Source organism: Mobula birostris, chromosome 4, assembly GCF_030028105.1.
Source record: "Mobula birostris isolate sMobBir1 chromosome 4, sMobBir1.hap1, whole genome shotgun sequence".
Taxonomy (NCBI): Eukaryota; Metazoa; Chordata; class Chondrichthyes; order Myliobatiformes; family Myliobatidae; genus Mobula; species Mobula birostris.
The window spans coordinates 173,247,193-173,270,563 of NC_092373.1; the positions used below are offsets into that span (position 1 = coordinate 173,247,193).

At 45.1% G+C, this 23,371-nt stretch overlaps 1 protein-coding gene across 2 annotated transcripts in view; it reads left to right on the top strand.

Annotated features, from left to right (window-relative positions):
* Positions 1 to 23,371, top strand: part of dapp1 (dual adaptor of phosphotyrosine and 3-phosphoinositides) — an 86,906-nt gene that overhangs the window by 45,482 nt on the left and 18,053 nt on the right. For both annotated transcript variants that reach the window (XM_072256477.1, XM_072256478.1), the window contains exons 2-3: positions 16,242 to 16,364; positions 19,048 to 19,181. In XM_072256477.1, the coding sequence (XP_072112578.1) occupies positions 16,242 to 16,364; positions 19,048 to 19,181 (257 nt within the window). The remainder of the gene's footprint in view (positions 1 to 16,241; positions 16,365 to 19,047; positions 19,182 to 23,371) is intronic.

Here is a 23,371-nt window from a genome sequence, read left to right on the forward strand (position 1 = left end):
GCTGGCGAGACCGGGGACTGAGGACTCCGGCGGTGGGACCGGGGACTGAGGACTCCGGCGGTGGGACCGGGGACTGAGGACTCCGGCGGTGGGATCGGGGACAGAGGACTCCGGTGGTGGGATCGGGGACAGAGGACTCCGGCGGCGGGACCGGGGACTGAGGACTCCGGCGGTGGGATCGGGGACAGAAGACTCCGGCGGCGGGACCGGGGACTGAGGACTCCGGCGGTGGGATCGGGGACAGAGGACTCCGGCGGTGGGATCGGGGACAGGACGCCGCTGGCGAGACCGGGGACTGAGGACTCCGGCGGTGGGACCGGGGACTGAGGACTCCGGTGGCGGGACCGGGGACAGGACACCGCTGGCGAGACCGGGGACAGAGGACTCCGGCGGTGGGATCGGGGACAGAGGACTCTGGCAGCGGGACCGGGGACAGAGGACTCCGGCGGCGGGACCGGGGACAGAGGACTCTGGCGGCGGGACCGGGGACAGAGGACTCCGGCGGCGGGACCGGGGACTGAGGACTCCGGCGGCGGGACCGGGGACTGAACACCGGCGGTGGGACCGGGGACAGAGGACTCCGGCGGTGGGACCGGGGACAGAGGACTCCGGCGGCGGGATCGGGGACAGAGGACTCCGGCGGCGGGACCGGGGACTGAACACCGGTGGTGGGACCGGGGACAGAGGACTCCGGCGGCGGGACCGGGGACAGAGGACTCCGGCGGCGGGACCGGGGACAGAGGACTCCGGCGGTGGGACCGACGACTGAACACCGGCGGTGGGACCGGGGACAGAGGACTCCGGCGGCGGGACCGGGGACTGAGGACTCCGGCGGTGGGACCGGGGACAGGACTCCGGTGGCGGGACCGGGGACAGAGGACTCCGGTGGCGGGACCGGGGACAGAGGACTCCGGTGGTGGGACCGGGGACAGAGGACTCTGGCGGCGGGACCGGGGACAGAGGACTCTGGCAGCGGGACCGGGGACAGAGGACTCCGGCGGTGGGACCGGGGACAGAACACTGGCGGTGAGAACTGCAAGGGTATGGTCAGAGAAGGCAGAGGAGCATTTCCAGGACCGCCTTGAATCAGTGGATTGGGCCACAGAAAGGGATTTGTCTTCAGATCTAAATGAATATGCCGCAGCCATCACCCACTTCAAGACCTGCGTGGAAGAGTGTGGGCCTGCTAGAATATATCAAGTCCTCTCAAACCAGAAGCCCTGGATGAACCAGAAGATTCACCGTTCACTGGAGGATAGATCAGTGGCGTTCACGACGGGCAGTTTTAGCCCAGTTACATCCTATGGAAGGCCACCATCAGAACAAGAGTGGTGTACTTGGCAGGTACTGAAACCTAAAGCCAGCCTTGGGTGGAACGTTTCAGATCTTCTGACTCTCACTGCTGTAGTTTGGGGTTTCCACCCACGTCGAAAGGGCAACAATTACACTGGAGCCCAAAGAGAGCTGGGTGAGCTATTGCCCAGTCGCATTCAGACCGGCCATTACAAAATACTTTGAGAGGTCAGTTCCATCTTCAGTTAACTCTGGCTGAGCAAGGACCTGGACTCCTTTCGTTTTGTCTATCACCATAGAGGTCTACAGCAGACATAATCGCGCTGGCTCTCTACTGCATCACTGTCGTTTGTCAATCACAGCTCAGCATTCAGTCTCGTTATCTACTCAGTACTGATGACCAAGGTTCAAAAACCTGGGCCTCTGTACCTCCCTCTGTAACTGGATTCTTGTCTTCCTTATCCAGAGATCAGTCAGTAATAACATCTCCTCAGGACAATCGATACAGGCACACCTCAAGGACACCGGCTTAGCCCACTGCTCCAGTCTCTCTCTATTCATAGCTGTTTGGCTACAAAATAGCCAATGACGCTATTGTCATCTTGCAGAATCTCAGATCGCGCCATGGAGATGAACAGGGGTGAGATAGCTCAGCTGGTTGATTAGAGTGTCGCAACAGCAACCTCGTGCTCAATGTCAGCAAGACCAAGAAACTGATTGTGAACTTCATGAAAAGGAAGTTGGGAGAGCACACACACCCCTGAGAGATCAGCAGTGGAAAGGCTGAGCAGTTTCCAGCTCCTGTGCATTGGTGTCTCAGAGGACTTGTCCTGGGCCCAATGCATTCATACAATCATGAAGAAGGCTCCCCAGTGGCTCTACCCCATCAGGAGTTTGAAGAGCTTTGATATGCTACCAAAAACTCGTATAGATTTCTATACTGTACAGTGGAGAGCATTCTGACTGGTATCGGGGCTGTGATGTGCGGGATTCCAGGAGGTTGTAGCAGGTTGTAGACTCAATGAGCTCTATCACAGGCAACCCCTCCCTGCCATTAAGGGACATCTTCAAGAACCGATACCTCAAGAAGGTGACATCCATCACTAAGGACCCTCACCACTTTGGGCACGCCGTCTTCTCCTTATGGAGGTACAGGAGTCTGAAGTGACTTAGAAATAGCCTCTTCCCCTCAGCCATAATGTTTCTGAATCGATGAATGTCATGTTATTTCCTTTGTTTCGTGCCAGTTATTTTTGTAACTTAGTAATTTTTGTCTTTGCACTGTACTGCTGCCGCAAAACCATAAATGTCACATCATACAAGCCTGTGAAAATGTTTCAGAATCTGATTTATGCCCAAGTATCTTTTAAACATTGTAATTGAATCCAACTCTGCCACTTCCTATAGTAGCTCATTTCATATATCCTCTATCCCTGCATGAAAAAAGCTGTTCCTCAGATCCCTTTTAAGTCTTTCCTATAACTTTCTCCTTAACTTTGAAAAAGCCCCTCTGCTTTCAGGTTAATCTAACTTGTGCAACTTGCAGGAGCCACAAATGGGCCACTTGGTAAAGCCTCACTGTGAATCTCCCCTGCAGAGGCTTGGGGACATGTGATCTGCAAAAGTTGGAAAGAAATCATTTGTACAGAAGTAAAACCAGTGGCTGCTATGAGCTATGGGTTCAAAACTCGTTGCACTTGGATGAGTTGAGATGACTAAGTACAAGGAAGGAACTCACAGTTGCTGCAACTCGATTAACATACTAAAATAACTGCTTATTTCCTCTTTCATAATTGGTCCAAAACTGGGATGCATTTTCCACTGGATGTTTTTAATGTAATTCATCTGCCACCATTTGTATTGGTCAACTGGGTTTACCAGTTAACCGATTTTTAGTTTATCATTGTTATATGTACTGAGGTCCAGTGAAAAACATAGTTCTGCATGCCATGCATATTGATCATTTCATCACATCAGTGCATTTGGGGTAGTACATGGGAAAATAATAGCAATCTGCCCAGTACAGTGTTACATTGCAGGCCGTGACAAGGTAGACTGCGAGATAAACCACCCAAATCATCGTACAAAAGGATCACTCAGTGGCCTTATAACAGTGGGATAGAAGCTGTCCTTCAGCCTGATTGTAGGTGCTATCAGGCTTTTGTATCTTCTGCCTTATCGGGAGGGGGGGAGAAGACAGACTATCTGGGGTAGGTGGAGTCTTTGAGTATGCTGGCTGCTTTACCGAGGACTTGGAGGGGGGCTGGTATCTGTGATACTATGATGTGCTGAAATTGTGCATAAAAGTCAGTAATTTTATGTTCTGCACTAAGGTTAAATCCAATGGACTCTAATGTCCAACCTCAGCGTTCCACACCAGATGGCTGAATACATCCTAATTAGCTGCCAAGGCCTCAACTTTCAATCAGTATCCAACCCAGTCTTCTGACACATTATCCCCTCGCTACAGTGCTCATATTTGGCTGTTTCTTTATCCTTCACCATCCTCTTTGCTCCATCAATCGCCTCGGACCTGTTTCTCCACTCCCCATCTCCCTTCTAAGGTGGCCGTCTCCTCTCTCCACTCTCAGTCCTAATGCAGGATCTCAACCTGAAATGTCAACCATTCCTACCCACCCCCCACCCCAGGGGGGATGTTGCTTGACCCATCGAGCTCCACTAGCAGGTTGTTTGCTGTTCCATGTTCAAGCATCTGTAGTCTTGTGTCTCCATGTGTTCTGGAGGTTTGATCAAATGATCGGTCTAATTTAATAGTTCCATTTTACATCCTTCTATTTGAATCCACTTTTTGTATGTTGCCCTTTCCCACAGCCTGTTTATTTTTCACCTGACTAGGTTGAAAGTTGGATAGTTTTATTTTCTCTCTCTTTTTGTAATCACATGTGATCAGAATCAGATTAATTGCCACTGACTTGTCTGCTGTGAAATTTATTGTTTGTGGCAGCAGTATCTTGCGAAGACACAAAATTATTACAAATTACAAAATTAATAGACGATAGACAATAGGTGCAGGAGTAGACCATTCAGCCCTTCGAGCCAGCACCACCATTCACTGTGATCATGGCTGATCATCCACAATCAGTACCCTGTTCCTGCCTTCTCCCCATATCCCTTGACTCCACTATCATTAAGAGCTCTATCTAACTCTTGAAGGCATCCAAAGAATTGGCCTCCATTACCTTCTGAGGCAGAGCATTCCACAGATCCACAACTCTCTGGGTGAAAAAGTTTTTCCTCAACTCCATTCTAAATGGCCTACCCCTTATTCTCAAACTGTGGCCTCTGGTTCTGGACTCCCCCAGCATCGGAAACATGCTTCCTGCCTCTAGCATGTCCGATCCCTTAATAATCTTATACGTTTCAATCAGATCCCCTCTCATCCTTCTAAATTCCAGTGTATACAAGCCCAGTCGCTCCAATCCTTCAACATATGACAGTCCTGCCATCTCGGGAATTAACCTCGTGAATCTCCGCTGCACTCCCTCGATAGCAAGAATGTCCTTCCTCAAATTTGACCAAAACTGCACACAGTACTCCAGGTGTGGTCTCACCAGGGCCCTGTACAGCTGCAGAAGGACCTCTTTGCTCCTATACTCAACTCCCCTTGTTATGAAGGCCAACATGCCATTAGCTTTCATCACTGCCTGCTGTACCTGCATGCTTGCTTTCAGTGACTGATGAACAAGGGCACCTAGATCTCAATGTACTTCCCCTTTTCCTAACTTGACACCATTCAGATAGTAATCTGTCTTCCTGTTCTTAAGTTGTATAAAGAAGGAAATAGTGAGGTCATGTTCATGGGCTTGTGGACCATTCAGAAATTGGTGCGGAGAGGAAGGAGCTGTCCTCGAATCGTTGAGTGCGAGTCGTCTTGCTGCTGTATCCCCTCCCTGATGGTGGTAAAAAGAGGGGGGCATGTCCCAGATGGTGAAGGCCCTTGGTGATGGGTGCTCCCTTCTTGAGGTACTGCCTCTTGGGGATGTCCTCGGTGGGAGAGAGACACCTTGAGACTTTACCAGGATAGATTCTGGAGCTGAACCTGGGGTGCCAGGAACCTTCTCTTGCCCACAAAATTGTAAAAGTTGGAAATGTTTTTTAGAAGCTTTTTGTAGGATGCATGACTCCGGGGTTGTACACCTAATGGGTTCTTTTTTTCTCTCACTTTTCTGCTTAGTAGGTTTTTTTTATCACAAAATTTTGATTCTATCTTTAAGATAATGTCTTTCTTGAGGCATTGTAAGTGTTGTTACTTCAATGTACTCATGTTATTTTTCCTGTATAATATAACAATAAAAAGATTTGAAAAGAAAAAAAAACCCTTCAACCCCGCTCCCCAAAATCAACCCCTTGGCTACACTGAGGGGTAGTTTGCAGTGGCCGCTTAACCTACGCGTCTTTGAGATTTGGGATGAAACCAGATGGGGGGCCCCACATGGTTGCTGGGAGAATGTGCGAACTCTGACATCAGGATTGAACTTGCCTCTCGGACTGAGACTTGTTGTGTTAGCGCCTGATCTTTTGTTTCAACATTATTCTATCTATATAATTACAGCCTTTCCGAATCTTTCATAATAAGTCACCCCTTAATCTCTCAAAAGCAAAACCAGGCAGGTACTGGAAAGCTAAAATAAAGGAAAGTGCCGGAACTGATCAGCAGGTCAGACAGCATTTACAGTGGGATACCTAACAGTGCAGATCAAAGAACTCTCTTAAAATTGGAGACGGTTTGAGATGTGGGGTTTTCAGAGGCAGTGGAAGAAAGGATGGGGAGGAGGTAAGATGGGAAAGGTTGGTGAGGGAACAGCAAGTGGAAGAGATTGAATGATGGAGTCAGATGAGATGCGATGAAATGGAATAGTGACAAAGGATATCGGAGAGGTGCGAATGAGAATCGGGGAATTGTGTGAAGCTGTGTGCAACTGAAGAAGTCAGCCCTCCCCTCCTTTCCACAGACTGTATTTAAATATTTTGGCTCAGCTTCCTCTTTCTCTGCCTGTTGAAAATCAGCAAGATACTCAGTGCCAGCACTGCGCTGTTTTTCTCAGCCACCACTGGGTACAGATTCTGCCAGACCCAACGATCAGAATCTCCTGACCTGAGGTTGGTGATGAACTTGTTTGTCTTATTGTTGTCAGAATTTAATATCCATCCTGTAATGGATTTTGTGGGTCTTCAGTGATTCACTACTCGTCGGAGTGCATTGGGGCTCCTTCCCCACAATCTGACACCCTCCCCTCTCTCAGTCGCTCTGCAGTGGTGCCTCTAAACTGTTAATAAAAGTAAGTTGGTATCTCGGGTTTCTGTAACAGAGAAAACCCCCTGAAAACTGAGTCTCCACTTGGTTCTTTAAAGCAGCACTGGAGTCGATCCCTGCCTTCTCTTTCTCTTGTATCCCTGTATTTTTTTATATATCCTTTGATTTATTTATACACTTCCTTATAGAAAACAGGCTATGACACTGTTTCAGCCTTAGAATGTGTTCAAAACCCTATCCACTTTTATTTTTTGACCCTCTGCCTGCCTCTTTCTTTCCCCCCTGTATATTATTGTGTATTTCATTGTACTGCTGCCGTAAAGTTAACACGTTTCATTACATATGCCGGTGATATTAAACCTGATTCTGATTCAGTCTGTGACCAATGCTTGTCCATTCGTCCATCAGTGCAGCGTCTATTACGATGAAGCATCACAAATTCTGTTTCTCTGTCCGTGGATGCTGCCTGACTGGTGCTGTGTTTCCAGCATTTGCTGTTTCTTTTTATTTCAGAATTCCAGCATCTGCAGCTTTCTGTGAATTTTGTTATATGTTTACTATCATCACCTACTGAGGTACAGTGAAAAGCTTGCTTTCTATACAGATCGTTTCATCACAATGGTACACTGAGTTGGTACAGGGGATAAACAACTACAGAATGCCGAATAAAGTGTTACAGTTACAAATAGAGTGCAGTGCAGGTAGTCAATACGGTGCCAGGCCATAATGAGGTAGATTTAAATAAATGTTTAATCTCCATTATAATCTTTTGAGGTCATTTTGATAAATCTCTTCCAGTTGCATTGTTGGTTTTATATAGCAAATGCAGCTTAGATGAGGCTTAAGAATTCCTTTTACAGATGTGCTTCCTCGTTGTTAATTATGATGGTTATGGAAAGATGTGCTTTAATGTGTGGCGTAACAAGGAGGTTACAGACAAGGAGGTTGCTAAACTGAGTCTGTGTGGGTTTAGTCAGAGTGATAAGGGTGATGGGTTCCCAGCTGGGGGTAGATGTGACAGAAACAGACCGTGTGTCCGTTAACCATTCAGTGGGGTTGTGACGGAGCTGATCTTAGGCTCGGTGTCCTGCGACAAAAGATTTGATCTTCTGCATCTGAATCTTCGACCACATCACTGAACTAGTGACCTATCTGGTCATTCTGCAAATTGTTAGCTGGTATGGGCTGTGCTGTGTGTACAGTTTTTAAATAGAGTCAGAAGCATTCCTGAGTTTTGAGATTCCAATGTTGAACATGCTTGTACGAAATCAATTATTGTTACACCAGTAAAATGTACTTGCTATTAATAGTGCAGGTTTGCTGTTAAATTGTGAATATGTTCACATTAAGTTGTTTTTTCAAAATTATTTCCTGATGTGTTAAGCCATAAATAACTTGAAGGGAAAATATTTTTACGTGCCAAATTCTCCAGCTTTTAACGATCCCTGCTAACTGTGGGTGTAATCAGGCTTAATGACGAGGATGGACCAGGCTGCTTATTCGCCCAGGTGTTTATCGAACGACTGACTGTATGGGTAATGTTTCCATTGTATCTGATCCCACCGTTAGTTTGGTTATCCATTGACCTAACAGGATCCTGTAACTAAGCTGTGATAGTGCAAGTTTGGAGCTTGTTTTGGATTCACTGCAGAACAGGAAGAGGCTATTTGGCCCATTGAGTCTTGCTAGCTCTCTAGAGAGAGGAATCCAGTCAGTCTCATTTTCCTAACCTTATCCCTGTACCCTGCAGATACCCATCCAGATGATCTCACCAACTCTGCTTCCACCAATCTTACAGGCTGTAAATTCCATATCCATGTCACTCTCTGTATAAAGGGGAAACAAGTTGTTGGAGTATTGTGTGCAGTTCTGAGTGTCCAACTATAGGATGCCAGTAAGCTGGAAAAGATACAGAAAGGATTCACAAGGATGTTTTCAGGAAGGAAAGGTTGTGGGTTTTTTCCTCTAGTGAGTAGGAGGATCAGAAGTGACCTTTATTAAAATCAAGATAGGCATGGACAAGATGAATAGTCACTGTCTTTGACCCTGGTGTAAAGCAGACTAAAACTTGAGACTGGAAGCCTATGGTGAGAGGGGAAAGATTTAAACGGAACCTGAGGGGCAACTTCATCACACAGACTGTGGCACCATGTGGAACAAACTGCCAGAGGCGCAGGTGCAGATTAGACAGGTACATGGATAGAAACGCTTTAGCTGATATAGGCCAAATGTGGGCAAGTTGGCATCAGTTCAAGTAGGCAACTTGGTTGGCCTGGATATGCTGGGTTGAAGACCTGTTTCCTTCCTGTATAACTATACTTTATTGTTGCCAAACAATTGATACTAGAACGTACAATCATCAGTGATATTTGATTCTGCGCTTCGCACTCCCTGGATTACAAATCGATAGTAAATATTAAAGATTTAAATTATAAATCATAAATAGAAAATAGAAAAGGGAAAGTAAGGTAGTGCAAAAAAAACCGAGAGGCAGGTCCGGATATTCGGAGAGTACGGCCCAGATCCGGGTCAGGATCAGTTCAGCAGTCTTATCACAGTTGGAAAGAAGCTGTTCCCAAACCTGGCCGTACGAGTCTTCAAGCTCCTGAGCCTATATGTATATGTATGCCCTTGTATCCCTTAACTAATCTTGGCTCTGTCTCTATCCCCCCCCCCCCAACACACCCGACCCCCATTCTTCTTATCGTCAATGCAAGAACATTAATACTATCATTAGAATTGTAGGAAAGGCAGGTAAGCTCAGGGCATGGATCAACACATGGAATTATGGTGTTGCAGGAGGGCTAGGACTGGCAGCTCAATATTCTGGGGTTCCGTTAGATACAGAGTGGGAGGGATTAAAGGGGGAGGGGTGGCATTACTAGTCAGGGAAAATGCCACGGCAGTCCTAAATCAGGACAGATTGGAGAACTTGTCTAGTGAGGCTCTAGAGGTAGAAATGAGGAATAAGAAAGTTATAGCTGTGTTAATGGGGTTTTTTTTTTCCAGACCACCCAAAAGTCTGCGGGATTTGGAGGGATAAATTTTTTAGAGAGAGCACAGACTATTGCAAGAAACATAAGGGTGTTATAGTAGGTTCCACATTGACTGGGACTCCCATACTGCAAAAGGAACAAATGGGATAGTGTTTGTCAAATGTGTTCAATAATTTTTTAATATTGGTACGTAGAAGTCCCAATGAGAGAGTGCGCGATACCTGATCTCCTATTAAGGAATGAGACAGAGCAGGTGACTGAAGTTTGTGTAGGGAAACTTTGCATCTAGTGATCTTAATGCCATTAATTTCAAAGTAAATGTGGAAAAAAGATGGGTTTGGTCTGCAGGTTGAGATTCTAAATTGGAGAAATACAATCAAAATTGGTCTCGGAAAGGATCTGGCATGTATGGATTGAGATGGGCTGTTTTCTGGCAAAGGTGTTCTCGGTAAGTGGGAGGCATTTAAAAGTGAAATTCTGAGAGTACGAATCTTGTATATGCCTGTCAGAATCAGTAAAGATAACAGTAGGGAACCTGAGGCCTTGGTTAAGGGAGAAAGGAAAGTGCATGGCAGGTAGAGGCAGATGAGGTGATTATGGAGTAGAAGAAATGCAAGAGAACACTTGAGGAAATCAGGAGAGCTAAAAGAAGGCATGAGGTTGCCTTAGCAAACAAGATGAAGGAGAATCCCAAGGGATTATACAGATTTGTTAAAAGCAAAAGGAAGAAAATAGAGAAAATTGGTCCTCTGGAAGATTGGAATGGTTATCTATGCACGGAACCAAATTGGGGAGATCTTAAATGGAATTCTTGCATCTCTGTTTCCTCAGGAGATGGACTCAGAGTCTATAGAAGTGAGGCAAAGCTGCAGTGAAGTTGTGGACTCTACACAACTTACAGAGGAGGAGGTGTTTGCTGTCTTGAGGCAAATTTGGGTGGATAAATCTCCACAGCCTGACAGGATGTTCCCTGAGGCCCTGTGGGAGGCAAGCGCAGAAACTGTAGTGGCCTTAGCAGAAATATTTAAATCATCGTAACCGACATGAGGTGCTGAAGGACTGGCAATAGCTAATGTTGTTCTGCTGTTCAAGAAAAGCTGTAAAAATAAACCAGAAAATTATAGGTCAATGAACCTGACATCACTTGTGGGAAAGTTATTGGAAGGTATTCTGAAGGACTGAATAAATGAGTATTTGAATAGACAGGTACTTACTAGGGATAGTCGGCATGGATTTGTGCATGACAGGTCATATCCAACCAATCTTAGTGTTTTTCCAGGATGTTACCAGGGAAGTGGATGAAGACAAGGCAGTGAATGCTGTCTATGTGGACTTTAGCAAGGCCTTTGGCAAGGTCCTGCATGGCAAGTTGGTCAAGATGCTTCAGTCACTTGGCATTCAGGATGAGGTAGTAAATTAGATTAGGTATTTGGCTTTGTGGGAGAAGCTGGAGAGTGGTAATAGAACGTTGACTCTCTGACTGGAGGCCTGTGACTAGTGGTGTGCCACAAGGATCGGTGCTGGGTCTATTGTTGTTTGTTATCTATATCAATGATCTGGATCAATGTGGTTAACCGGATAGGCAAATTTGCGGATGACACCAAGATGGGGGGTGTAGTGGACAGCAAGGAAAACTATCAGAGTTTGCAGTGGGATCTGGACCAGCTGGAAAAATGGGCTGAAAAATGGCAGATAGAATTTTATGCAGACAAGTGTGAGCTGTTTCACTTCAGTAGGATCGACCAGGATAGGTCTTGCATTGTGAATGATAAGGCACTGAGAAATGTGGTAGAGCAAACTTCTGGCACATTGTCCTTCAAAATCAAAGTATTGAGTATAGTAGACGGGATGTTATGTTGAAGTTGTATAAGACTGGTGAGGCCTGATTTGGAATATTGTATGCAGTTTTGGTCACCTACCTGCAAGAAAAACGTAAATAAGTTTGCAAGAGTACAGAGAAAATTTAGAAGGATTTTGCTAGGACTGGAGGACCTGAGTTATAAGGAAAAATTGAATAGGCTAGGACCTTATTCCTTGGAACAAAGAAGATTAAGGGGGCATTTGATAGGGTTATACAAAAGTACAAGGGGTGTAGGGTACATGCAAGCAGGCTTCTCCCAGTGAGTTTGGGTGGGACTACCACTAGAGGTCATGGATTAAGGGTGAAAGTTGAAATATTTGAGGGGAACATGAGAGGAATCTTCTTCACTCAGAGGGTCGTGAGAGTGTGGAATGAGCTGCCAATGTAAGTGGTGCATGCGAGCTCGATTCCAACATTTAAGAGAAGTTTGGATCGGAACATGGGTGGGAGGGGTATGGAGAGCTGTGGTTCAGATGCAGGTCGATGGGGCTAGACAGTTTAAATAGCTTGGCACAGACTGGTTGGGCTGAAGGGTCTATTCCTGTGCTGTACTTTTCTATGACTCAGGCCAATTGGAACGGCTTTTCTTTGTCTGGTTTATGTAAACATGTAAAATTGGGGCATCACAATAGCGTAGTGGTTAACGCGATGCTATCACGTTTCGGGGTGTCAGAGTTTGGAGTTCAATTCCGGTGTCCTCTTATACTTTAAAAAAAGAAGTTTGTCCATTCTTCCTCTCTATGTATGTGTGTGTGTGTGTGTGTGTGTGTGTGTGTGTTTCCTCCAGATGCTCTGGTTTCCTCCACAGAACAAAGACCTACTGGTTAGTAGATTAATTGGTCATTGTAAATGTTCTGTGATTAGGCCAGGGTTAAATCAGTGGCTTGCTGAGCGGTAGGCTGTGCTGTATCTCTATATAATTAAAGGACAGTGCTGTATCTCTATATAATTAAAGTGAACAAACACAAAATGCTAGAGGGACTCAGCAGGCCAGGCAGCATCTATGGAAAAGAGAACAGTCGACCCTCCGGGCTGAGACCCTTCATCAGTAGAGCCCTTTTGCCAATGACAGTTTTGCTATTAATATGTATCTGTAGGGATAACAGGAAGCAACATTTATCCTGTTGGTTTTGATAGTTTGTGAACTTCTGCAATTCTTCAAGCCTCCCGATTTGATTTGGTGAAAAGTAGATATAACATAAAAATCTACCCCTACAAGGTGCTTGGTGGGGTGGGGGGTGGGTGGGGAGATTATGAAAGAGGATGGGGCTGAGGAGAGATTTGAGTTTTCTGATTAGATTTGGATGATTTGTAATCAGGAAATGATAGTTTTTCCAGTGAACCAGTCAGTGTAGCTTTCAGTTATGTTCATGGATTTCCCGTAATTGGTTTCCATGCTATCACTTGCTGTGGTACACTAATATCTTCCAGCAATAGGTCATCTGTCTAGCTGGGGACCTTCCTTACTTTGAATTTGACGCATGAACTTTCTCTGCCCCTCATTTCAGTTTGCTGAACTTGGAGTTTGGACTTTGTGCTGGTAGGACAGGCTAGTAATTTAAGTTTCAGGAAATTCTCTCAGCAGGATATTGTTCAGTGAGCAAATGCTTGCCCTGTGAGGTGGTGCTTGTTGTTCTAAACCCAGCCTGAAACTAGCATAGCTGGGCAAATCAATGTGAATCTGTACCAATTCACTAGTTCTATGCAACAGCTAACGAAGATCTAAAATAAAGCTTAAATCTACTCTAACCTGCAGCTAATTAACCGATCAGTGTGACTTTTGCTATTTCAGCTGACAGTTTCTCTGACATGGAAACTTTGGGTTACAGACAGTTCTCTGAACTCTCTGGCTTCCATTTTCCATGACTGTCCCACCATTGTTGAGTTACCCTTTGTGCCTTGTGGTGCTTCGGGCAGTAACCGTGCTGTTTCTTTAGCATTTTGTCTTTTATTTTTATGAGGCTAAGTTGTTAGCTCGACACTCATCCCAACATGGATGGGTGCAAGGAGCCGGCCAGATTCGATCCTGGGACTACTGGCCTTGAAGTCGAACGAGGATGTCATTACACCGCCAACCGGCTAACTGTTCCACCAGTTAGAACAGATCTTTTGCTCAGCTGAAGATGACTGGGGACATTTTCTGTTGTCAGGTCCCAAGGGTGTCCAGACCCAGTTTTAGCCTGTGGCTCACAACAGCTGTGGGTGCAGTGAAGCAAGGTCTGCTGAGTGTTAATTTGGGGTGCTGGCTGAGTAATATAGATATTTATCCCAAGGGCAAAATTGAGGCCACATTCATTGGCAGATGGGCCACCTGTCCTTTGACCCATTCAATTGACTTTAGCTTTATTTGTCACATGTACATCGAAACATACAGCGAATGTGCCATTTGTGCCAATGGCCATCACAGTCCAAGGGTCACTATGCCTCTGGAACCAATATAGCATGCCCACAGTTTACTACCCTAACCGGTACTACTTTGGAATGTGGGAGGAAACCCACACTGTCACAGGGAGAACGTGCATACTCCTTACCCAGGGTGGTGGGTATTGAATCCCAATCGTGATTGCTGATTGAATTTGGTTTGGAATGCTGTTGCTTGCTTTTGTTGTGTTTTGTGTTTTCTCTTTCTCTGTGGTTTGGGTGTTGGTCTTTTTTTTAAAAAAAAAAGTTGGGATCTTTTGGGGTTCTAGCTTTGAGACTGCCTGTACGCGGATGAATCTCAATGCTGTATAATTTATGCATTCTTTGATAGTAAATGTACTTTGAACTTTGTTGTAAAGCATTACACTAACTGCTACGCTACTATGCCACTATGCCTGTTCTGAAGGTGCTGGGAATGTGGCTCAGAAGGTGTTACCAATGACTGACGATGCTTACTGGCATGTTCTTAGATCCAAAATCAAAGCAGAGTTTATTGTCATGTGCACAGGAGCAATGAAAAATTCACCTGCAGCAGCATCGCAGGTGGAAGACAGTGCTGGTGATGGCACTGAAACTGGGTGCAGCCACTGTAGGAGCTGTCAGGGCAAGGGCCATGGTTCAGGGCCCTCCCGACACTAACCAAAACCCTCTCAATTATTTACTTCAAGGTTGGGATTAAATGTTAACTGAAGATCGGCTAATGTTAATTACATGTCTTGCCCAGCTTATGAACACCTGCCTATGTACAGCCTGTATGTGCGAACACAGTCTGTGTGGATTGGTGATAACATCGCCTCGGTGACGATCAACACTGGTGCACCTCAGGGGTGTATGCTTAGCCCACTGCTCTACTCTCTATATACCCATGACTGTGTGGCTAGGCATAGCTCAAATACCATCCATAAATTTGCTGATGATACAACCATTGTTGGTAGAATCTCAGGTGGTTACAAGAGGGTGTACAGAGTGAGATATGCCAACTAGTGGAGTGGTGCCATAGCAACAACCTGACACTCAACATCAGTAAGACGAAAGAGCTGATTGTGGACTTCAGGAAGGGTAAGACGAAGGAACACATTCCAATTCTCATAGAGGGATCAGAAGTGGAGAGAGTGAGCAGCTTCAAGTTGCTGGGTGTCAAGATCTCTGAGGATCTAACCTGGTCCCAACATATTGATGTAGTCATAAAGAAGGCAAGACCGCGGTTATACTTTATTAGGAGCTTGAAGAGATTTAGCATATCAACAAATACACTCAAAAACTTCTATAATTGTACTGTGGAGAGCATTCTGACAGGCTGCATCACTGTCTGGTATGGAGGGGTTACTGCACAGGACTGAAAGAAGCTGCAGAAGATTGTAAATCTAGTCAGCTCCATCTTGGATACTAGCCTACAAAGTATCATGGACGTCTTCAGGGAGCGGTGTCTCGGAAAGGCAGCATCCATTATTAAGGACCTCCAGCACTCAGGGCATGTCCTTTTCTCACTGTTACTATCAGGTAGGAGGTACAGAAGCCTGAAGGCACACACTCAGCGATTCAGGAACAGCTTCTTCCCCTCTGCCATCTGATTCCTAAATGGACATTGAAGCTTTGGACAGTACCTCACTTTTTTTTTAAAATATACAGTATTTCTGTTTTTTGCACATTAAAAAAAAATCTATTCAATATATGTAATTGATTTACTTCACAACCACGAGGAAATCTGCAGATGCTGGAATTTCAAGCAACACACACAAAAAATGTTGGTGAACGCAGCAGGCCAGGCAGCATCTTAAATGCAGTTCGTCCTGACGAAGGGTCTCGGCCCGAAACGTCGACTCTACCTCTTCCTATAGATGCTGCCTGGCCTGCTGCGTTCACCAGCATTTTTTGTGTGTGTTAATTGATTTACTTGTGTATTTATTATTATTTTTTTATTTTACTTATTATTGCACAGGATCAAAAGCTACAGAAAATTGTAAAATTAGTCAGCTCCATCATGGGTACTGGACTCTGTAATATCCAAGACATCTTCAAGGATCAGTGCCTCAGAAAGCTGGTGTCCATTATTAAGGACCCCCATCACCCAGGACGTGCATCTATGGTTTGTGGGGAGGGGGAAGAGAAATTATCGAGATTTTGGGTTGAATCCCTGCATTAGGTACTACTTGTGTCCCCATAAAATTCTGGAGCAGATGATTGAGTGTATAAATGACTGCAAACCAGGTACTTGCCAAGCTAAGTCAAACAAGCTGACTGTGTTGAGTTTAATAAATGCAGATTATGTGAACAATCACAACAGCAATCTCCTCCCAAGATAATTCAGAACAACTGAGGCTCTCCTAGATTTCAAAAAAAAGCCATGTAGAGTTCATTGCCTTTCTACTAATCTCGTTTGCTTCTCCTCGGACAGCTGGTATCACTACGACCTCTCTCGCCATGCTGCTGAGGCCCTTCTCCTGTCCAATGGCAACGATGGGAGCTACCTTCTGAGGAAAAGTCAGGATGCCCCAAACTTGTACGCACTGTCGGTAAGGTAAGCAGATCAGACTGGGGACGGAAAATTGCTCAGTTATTAGACTTCCAGTTGGTCGCAAAGACAATGAAACGGTTGCTGGAATTACTTAAGCTAACGTGTTTATGGGAGTGTGTGTTAATTGTGAGCAATTTTACTTGTAGTGAGAGCAAGATCTCTGGATTTAATTAAACCTAATTATGCGCATTAACTATGTGTTCTCCAATCTAATTATATTTGGAGTTATCACAAGAGACCATAGAAGCTGGAATCTGGAGCAAAAGCAAAATGCTGGAGGTACTCAGCAGGTTAGGAGATTAGGAGAATGGACAAAGAAAACAGATAGAATATAGTGTAGGGAAGTGTATGGTCATGGATTTTGGTGGAAGGAATAAAGTCATGGACTATTTTTGAAATGGGGAGAAAATCCAGAAATTAGAGGTACAAAGTGACTTGAACATCCTTGTGCAGAATTCCCTAAAGGTCAACTTGCAGGTTGAGTAGGTAGTAAGGAAGGCAAATGCAATGTTAGCATTCCGTTTGGGAGAATTAGTGTACAAAAGCAAGGGTGTAATGCTGAGGCTTTTTAAGGAATTGGGCAGACCACACTTGGAATATTGTGAGCAGTTTTGGGCCCCTTATCTAAGAAAAGATATACTGGCCTTGGAGAGGGTCCAGAGGGTGTTCCCAAGAGGTCCTGGGTCTGTACTTGCTGGAGTTAAGAAGAATGGGGTCGGGTGGGGGGGGGGGGGGGGGTTAAGAATCTTATTGAAACCTATTGATTATTGAAAAGCCCAGGTAGTGCATTTGGAGAGGATGTTGCCTATAGTGAGTGACTCTAGGACTAGAGGGCACAACCACAGAATGGAAGGACACCTAAGGTAGAAGGAGATGAGTTATTAACTTCAAACTTTCTGCATAACCACTCAAAGAGTTGAACTGCATGTGCATGTAACGAGAGCTGTATAACTCATCTCCTTCTACCTTAGGCCACGAACTTATCAATCACCCCTGCTGTCGACCACTTCTGCAGGTCCAAGATGCCGACTTCTACAAAGAAGGGATCCGTATGCTCCATGACCGCAGGACTAAGTGTGTACATGTAGGAGGGGACAATGTTGAAAAATAAATGTGCCAGGTTTTCTAAAATTGACTCCTCCTACCTTAGGCCATGAACTTATCAATCACCCCTCGTATATGTACTTTGGTAATAAATTTACTTTGAATATGAGGTGTTGCTCCTCCAACCTGAGAGTGGCCACATTGTAGAAGCAGAAGAAGCCATGGACCAACATGCTGGAATGGGAATGAGGATAGGAATTGAAATGACTGGCCACTGCAAAAGTCTACTTTTTGCGGATGGAGCTGAGGTGCTTAACAAAGTGGTTCTCTAATCAGCATCGGGTCTCACCAGTGTAGAAGAGGCCACATTGGGAGTACCGGATACAGTAGATGACCCCAACAGGTGAAGTGTTGCCTCGCCTGGAGAAACTGTATGGGACCCTGAATGGAGGTGAGGAAGGTGACGAATGGGCAGGTACAGCACTTCTGCCATTTGCAAGGGGATAAGTGCCAGGAGGGAGGTTAGTGGGGAGTGTCCAATGGAAAAGGGAATCATAGAAGGAGAGGTAAAGATGCGTGTGGTGGTAGGGACCCATCGGTGGAAATTGCGGGGAAGTTGATGTGTTGCATGTGGATCTCCAAACTCAGTGGACCCATGGCACCTGCGTGGGCCCCAACTTTTCTCATTGACTGTCCGTGTTCCCAGCCTTCTCTAGCAATGCTCCCCAATTCTTTCTGTGCTACATTGACGACTGCATTGTTGGTGCTTCGTGCACCCATCTTGTGCTCATCAATTTCATGAACTTTGCTCCAGCTTTCACCATGCCCTTATTTACTTGGTCCATCTTTTTGACAGCTCTCTTCCCTTTCTCAATCTCTGTCTCCATCTCTGGAGAGCAGTTGTCTACCGATATCTTTTATAAACCTACCGATTCCCACAGCTATCTTGACTACACTTCTAACCACCCTGTCTCCTGTAAAAATGCCATTCCCTTTTCTCAGTTCCTTTGTCTGTGCTGCATCTGCTGCCAGGATGAGGCTTTCCTTTTCAAAACATTAATATCCTATTCCTTCAAAGAATGGAGTTTCCCTTCCTCCACCATTGATGCTGCCCTCATCCACATCTCCATTTCCTGTACACCTACACTCATCCTGTCTTCCCATTGCCAACATGAGCCAATGGTTATCTTGCTCGTCATGGACAATATGTGCCTAAAGGTCTGTTTCCATGAAGTATTATTCTGAATCTATGAAGCTGCCTTTGCCAAATCATCCTGTGATCTGGACATACTGCAGGGAGATATCCCAGTGATTTAATAAAATATTCAAATGTCTGCTGGAGTTTTACAGCTGCTGTAAGTGTTTCTAGCATGGTCATGTCTGAACAGCATTCTGAGACTTCTGATTCTAGCTGTGCTAAATCTAATCCATTATTAATACATTTCAGACTCTGGTTCTTGGGGGAAAAAAACTGCATCAGAGATCAGTTAGGTGCTTGTGAAGGTGACAGCAAACTGGAGCTCAAGCAGCCAGTAACCTAGTGATATCTACATCGAGAAATTGTAAAACCAACAACTATTTTGGAAAGTGGTCCCTTGTTTCACGTTGAACTTCACTCACAGCTCTAAACTTTCCTTTGCAGAGGCAAAGATTCCGTCAAACACTTCCAGATTGAGTGGAGTGACGGCACAATCAAATTTGGTTTTAGTGAGTTCCATTCACTATCAGAGTTTGTCAATCACCTTGCCAACCAGCCACTGATTGGAAGCGAGACAGGTAATCCAGCATCATTTCACATTTTGCCAGGTATACCGATCAAAATTGGATAAGGTTTCACTGGTGAATTAATACATTATTTCCTTGCCTTTTATAGATGATTCTCTAAACCATTTAGAGCATAGCTGACTGTGATTTTGAATACCCTGATGTAACATACAGCAGATTTGAAAATGTACCCAAACTAGACCATGCTCTTCTGTGTTTATTCCATTTAACTCTACCATGATAACATTTTTGTTCCCTTGTCCCACATAGATGCAAAATGCAGGAGGAACTCGATTACTCAACTTCCTGATAAGACCACAAGACATAGGAGCAGAATTAGGGATTTCAACCCATTGACTTTGCTCCACCATTCCACCATGGCTGATTTATTAAGCCTCTCAACCTCATTCTCCTGCCTTTTTCCCGTAACCTCTGATGCCCTGATTAATCGAGGACCTATTAACCTCCACCTTACATATACCCATGACTTGGCCTGCACAGCTGTCTGTAGCAATTAATTCCACAGATTCACTGCACTCTGGCTAAAGAAATGTTTTCTCATCTCTGTTCTAAGTGGATGTGCCTCTATTCCAGGAGCTCCCAACCTGGGGTCCATTGACCCCTTGGCCCATGACATTAAAAAGTTTGGGAATCCCTATTCTTTTCTGAGACTCCCCCATTATAGGAAACATCCTCTCCACATCCACTCTATCAAATTTCAGCAGGTTTCAATGAGATGTCCCCCTCATTCTTCTAAACTCCAGCAAGTACAGGTCCAGAGCCATGAAAAATGCCTCAATGTTAACCCTTTCATTCCTGGAATCACTTTTGTGAAGCTCCTCTGCCCAGAACATCTTTCCTCGGATAAGGGGCCCAAAACTGCTTACAATATTCCAAATGTGGTCTGACCAATGCTTTATAAAGCCTCAACATTACATCCTTGCTTTCGTGTTCTAGTCCTCTCGAAATGAATGCTAGCGTTGCATTTGCCTTTCTTACCACCGACTCAACCTACAAATAAACCTTTCGGGAATCCTGCACAAGGACTCACAAGTCTCTTTTCACCTCTGTTTGAATTTTCTCCCCATTTAGAAAATAGTCCACACCTTTATTCCTTCTACCAAAGTGAATGACCATGCACATCCCCACACTATATTTCACCTGCCCATTCTTCCAATTTGTCTTTTTGCATACAGCCTATCCTCAACACTACCTGCCCCTCTACCTATCTTTGTATTGTCCCAAAACCTGGCCACAAATCCATCAATTCTTTCATCCAAATCATTGACTTATAATGTAAAAAGAAGCGGTCCCAACTCCGACCCCTGTGGCATGCTACTAGTCACCAGCAGCCAACCATAGAAGGCCCCTTTGTTCCAACTCTTTGCCTTCTGCCAATCAGTCAATCTTCCATCCATGCTAGTATCTTTCCTATAATACCATGGGCTCTTATCTTGTTAAGCATCCTCATGTTGGGCACCTTATGAAAGGCCTTCTGAAAATCCAAGTATACAACATAGACTGATTCTCCTTTGTCTATCCTACCTGTTTTTTCCTCAAAGAATTCCAAAAGATTTTTCAAGTAAGATTTCCCCTCAAGGAAAACATGCTAACGTAGGCATATTTTGTCATGTGCCTCCAAGTCCCTGAAATTTCATCCTTAATAATAGACTCCAACATCTTTTCAACCACTGAAGTCAGGCTAATGGGCCTATAGTTTCCTTTCTTCTGCCTCCCTCCCTTCTTAAAAAGTAGAGTGACATTTGCAATTTTCCAGTCCTTCAGAATCATTCCAGAAGCTAGTGATTCTTGAAAGCTCATTAATAATATAGCTCTTCAGCTATTCTCTCAGAAGGCTGGGGTGTAGTCCATCTGGTTCAGACTTTTCAGCTTCCTAAGCATCACCTCCATAGAAACAGCAACTACACTTACTTTCACCTCTGACACTCTCAAGTTTCTGACATTCTACTAGTGTCTTCCACAAAATACTTACTAAGTTCATCCTCAATTTCTTTGGACCACATTGCTACCTCTCCAGTGCCATTTTCCTGCAGTTTGATATCCACTCTCACCTTTCTTACTCTTTATATATCTGGAAAAAAAAATTATTTGTATACTCTTTTATATTATTGGCTAGCTTACCTACATGTTTAATCTTTTCTCTCCCTATAGCTTTTTAGTTGTGTTTTGTTGTTTGTTTTTAAAATAATTACCAATCCTCTACCTTCTTACTAATTTTTGCTTTCTTGTGTCTTTGTTTCTTAACTTGACGCACAAGGATCCAACAACTTCCAATCCTAGGAAAGCTCTTTCTAAGGATTTGATTTCATTTTTTTAACCAGCAAAGCCACCCCACCCCACCCCTTCTGCCTACCTGCCTGTCCTTTTGATGCATCGTGTATCCTTGGATGTTTAACTCCCAACTATGATCTTCTTTCAGCCGTGACTCAGATATATAAAGAATAAAAGGGAGGTGAGATTTTTCCCTATCATCTGCCTGCTCTTCCTCCGAGTCTTTCTACACACTGCATCTAATTGTATACCAGCTGCCCCATCCTCAGCCCTCTCTCTCTGGTTCCCATCGCTGCCCAACAGCTCTGGAAAACTTGCCCGCAAGGATATCGGTCCCCTTCCTTTTTATAAAGGTGTAACCAGTCCTTTTTGTACAGTTCATTCCTTCCCAGGAGAGATCCCAAAGATCCAGAAATCTGAAACTCTGCCCCTGCGCCAATTGTTCAGTCACACCTGTCAAATCATCCCATTTTAACCCTCACTGGCACGTGGCACAGACGGCAATCCAGAGGAGGTCCTGCTTTTCAGCTTTCTATCTAACTCCCTATAGTCTTTCTTCAGGACCTCCTCTCTCTTCCTACCTATCTCATTGGTACCAATATGTTACCACGACTTCTGGCTGTTCACCCTTCCCCTTGCTGTGGACCCGATTCCAGACATCACCGATCCTGGTACCTGGGAGGCAACATAGCATCCAGTTGTCTCTTTTCAAGTCCACAGAATCTGCTGTCTGTTCCTTTAATTGTGGAATATTACAACTGCGCTCTTCTAACCCCCCCCCCCCCCCGCACCTTTCCTTCTGAGCCACAGAGCCCAGACAGTGCCTGAGATCGGGTCACTGCAGCTTACTGCAAAAGGTCATCCCCCTCAACAGTATCCAAAGTGGTTTACTTGTTGAGGGGAACAGCCACAGGAGTGCTTTGCACTGGCTGCTTATTCCCTCTCCCTCTCCCTCTCTCGGCAGTTACCCAGGTACCTGCAACTTGGGGGCTACGGGGAGGTGGTCACCTCAATCCGTCACCACGTCATTTTCCTGTCTGAGCCGAAGGTCATCCAGCTGCGACTCCAGTTCCCTCACATGGTCTCTAAGGAGCTGCAGCTCAGTGCACTGTGCAGGTGTAGCTATCAGGGAGATTAGAAGTTTCCCCAGGTTCCTAAATCTCTCACAAGGAACATACCACTAACTCTGGACCAATTCTCAGTGTGCTAGCTATGTACTGACAGGGGGGAGAAAATGAATGGGAGACTGACTTATGGAGGTGTACTTAAGCTGGTAAATTCCCAGCAGTGAAGGCATTCCCTCAAGATTTGACTCCTCACCTGGTTTCATCTATCGCCTGGTTACAATAGGTGAAGGTTATGAACTGATGAAGGGTCCTGGCCCGAAATGTTGACTGTTTATTCCTCTCTGTCTGTCCTACTGAGTTCCTCCTGCATTTTGTGTGTATTGTTCACTTTTTCCTTGAGTGGAGAGTCATGTAGCAGAGGGAATTAATTCTAAATAATGCAAATTATTGGTTTGCATGTTCATTGTTGTAAAATTCCACGTGTATCTTTCAACACCAACTTCAAAATTCGTATCCTGTGCTAACGAGAAGGGCAAAGGCAGCAGACTCGTGGGGGAAGTCACTATCTGCAGGTTCCCTCAAACCTCTCAGCTTATTAACTAAGTGTTCTTTTGACTACTTCGATGCATGGCACGATTTGTATGGGTGGCACACAGAAGTTTTTCATTGTATCCTGGTGTGTGTGATTAACTAATATCAATAGTGATGGTGCATTCACTCACAAAATCCTGGAGGAGCTCAGCAAGTCGGGCAGCATTGTGCAGGGAAATAAACAGCCGAAACCCTTCATCGGTACTGGAAAGGGAGGGGTCAGAAGCCAGAATAAGAAGGTGGGTCAGGGGA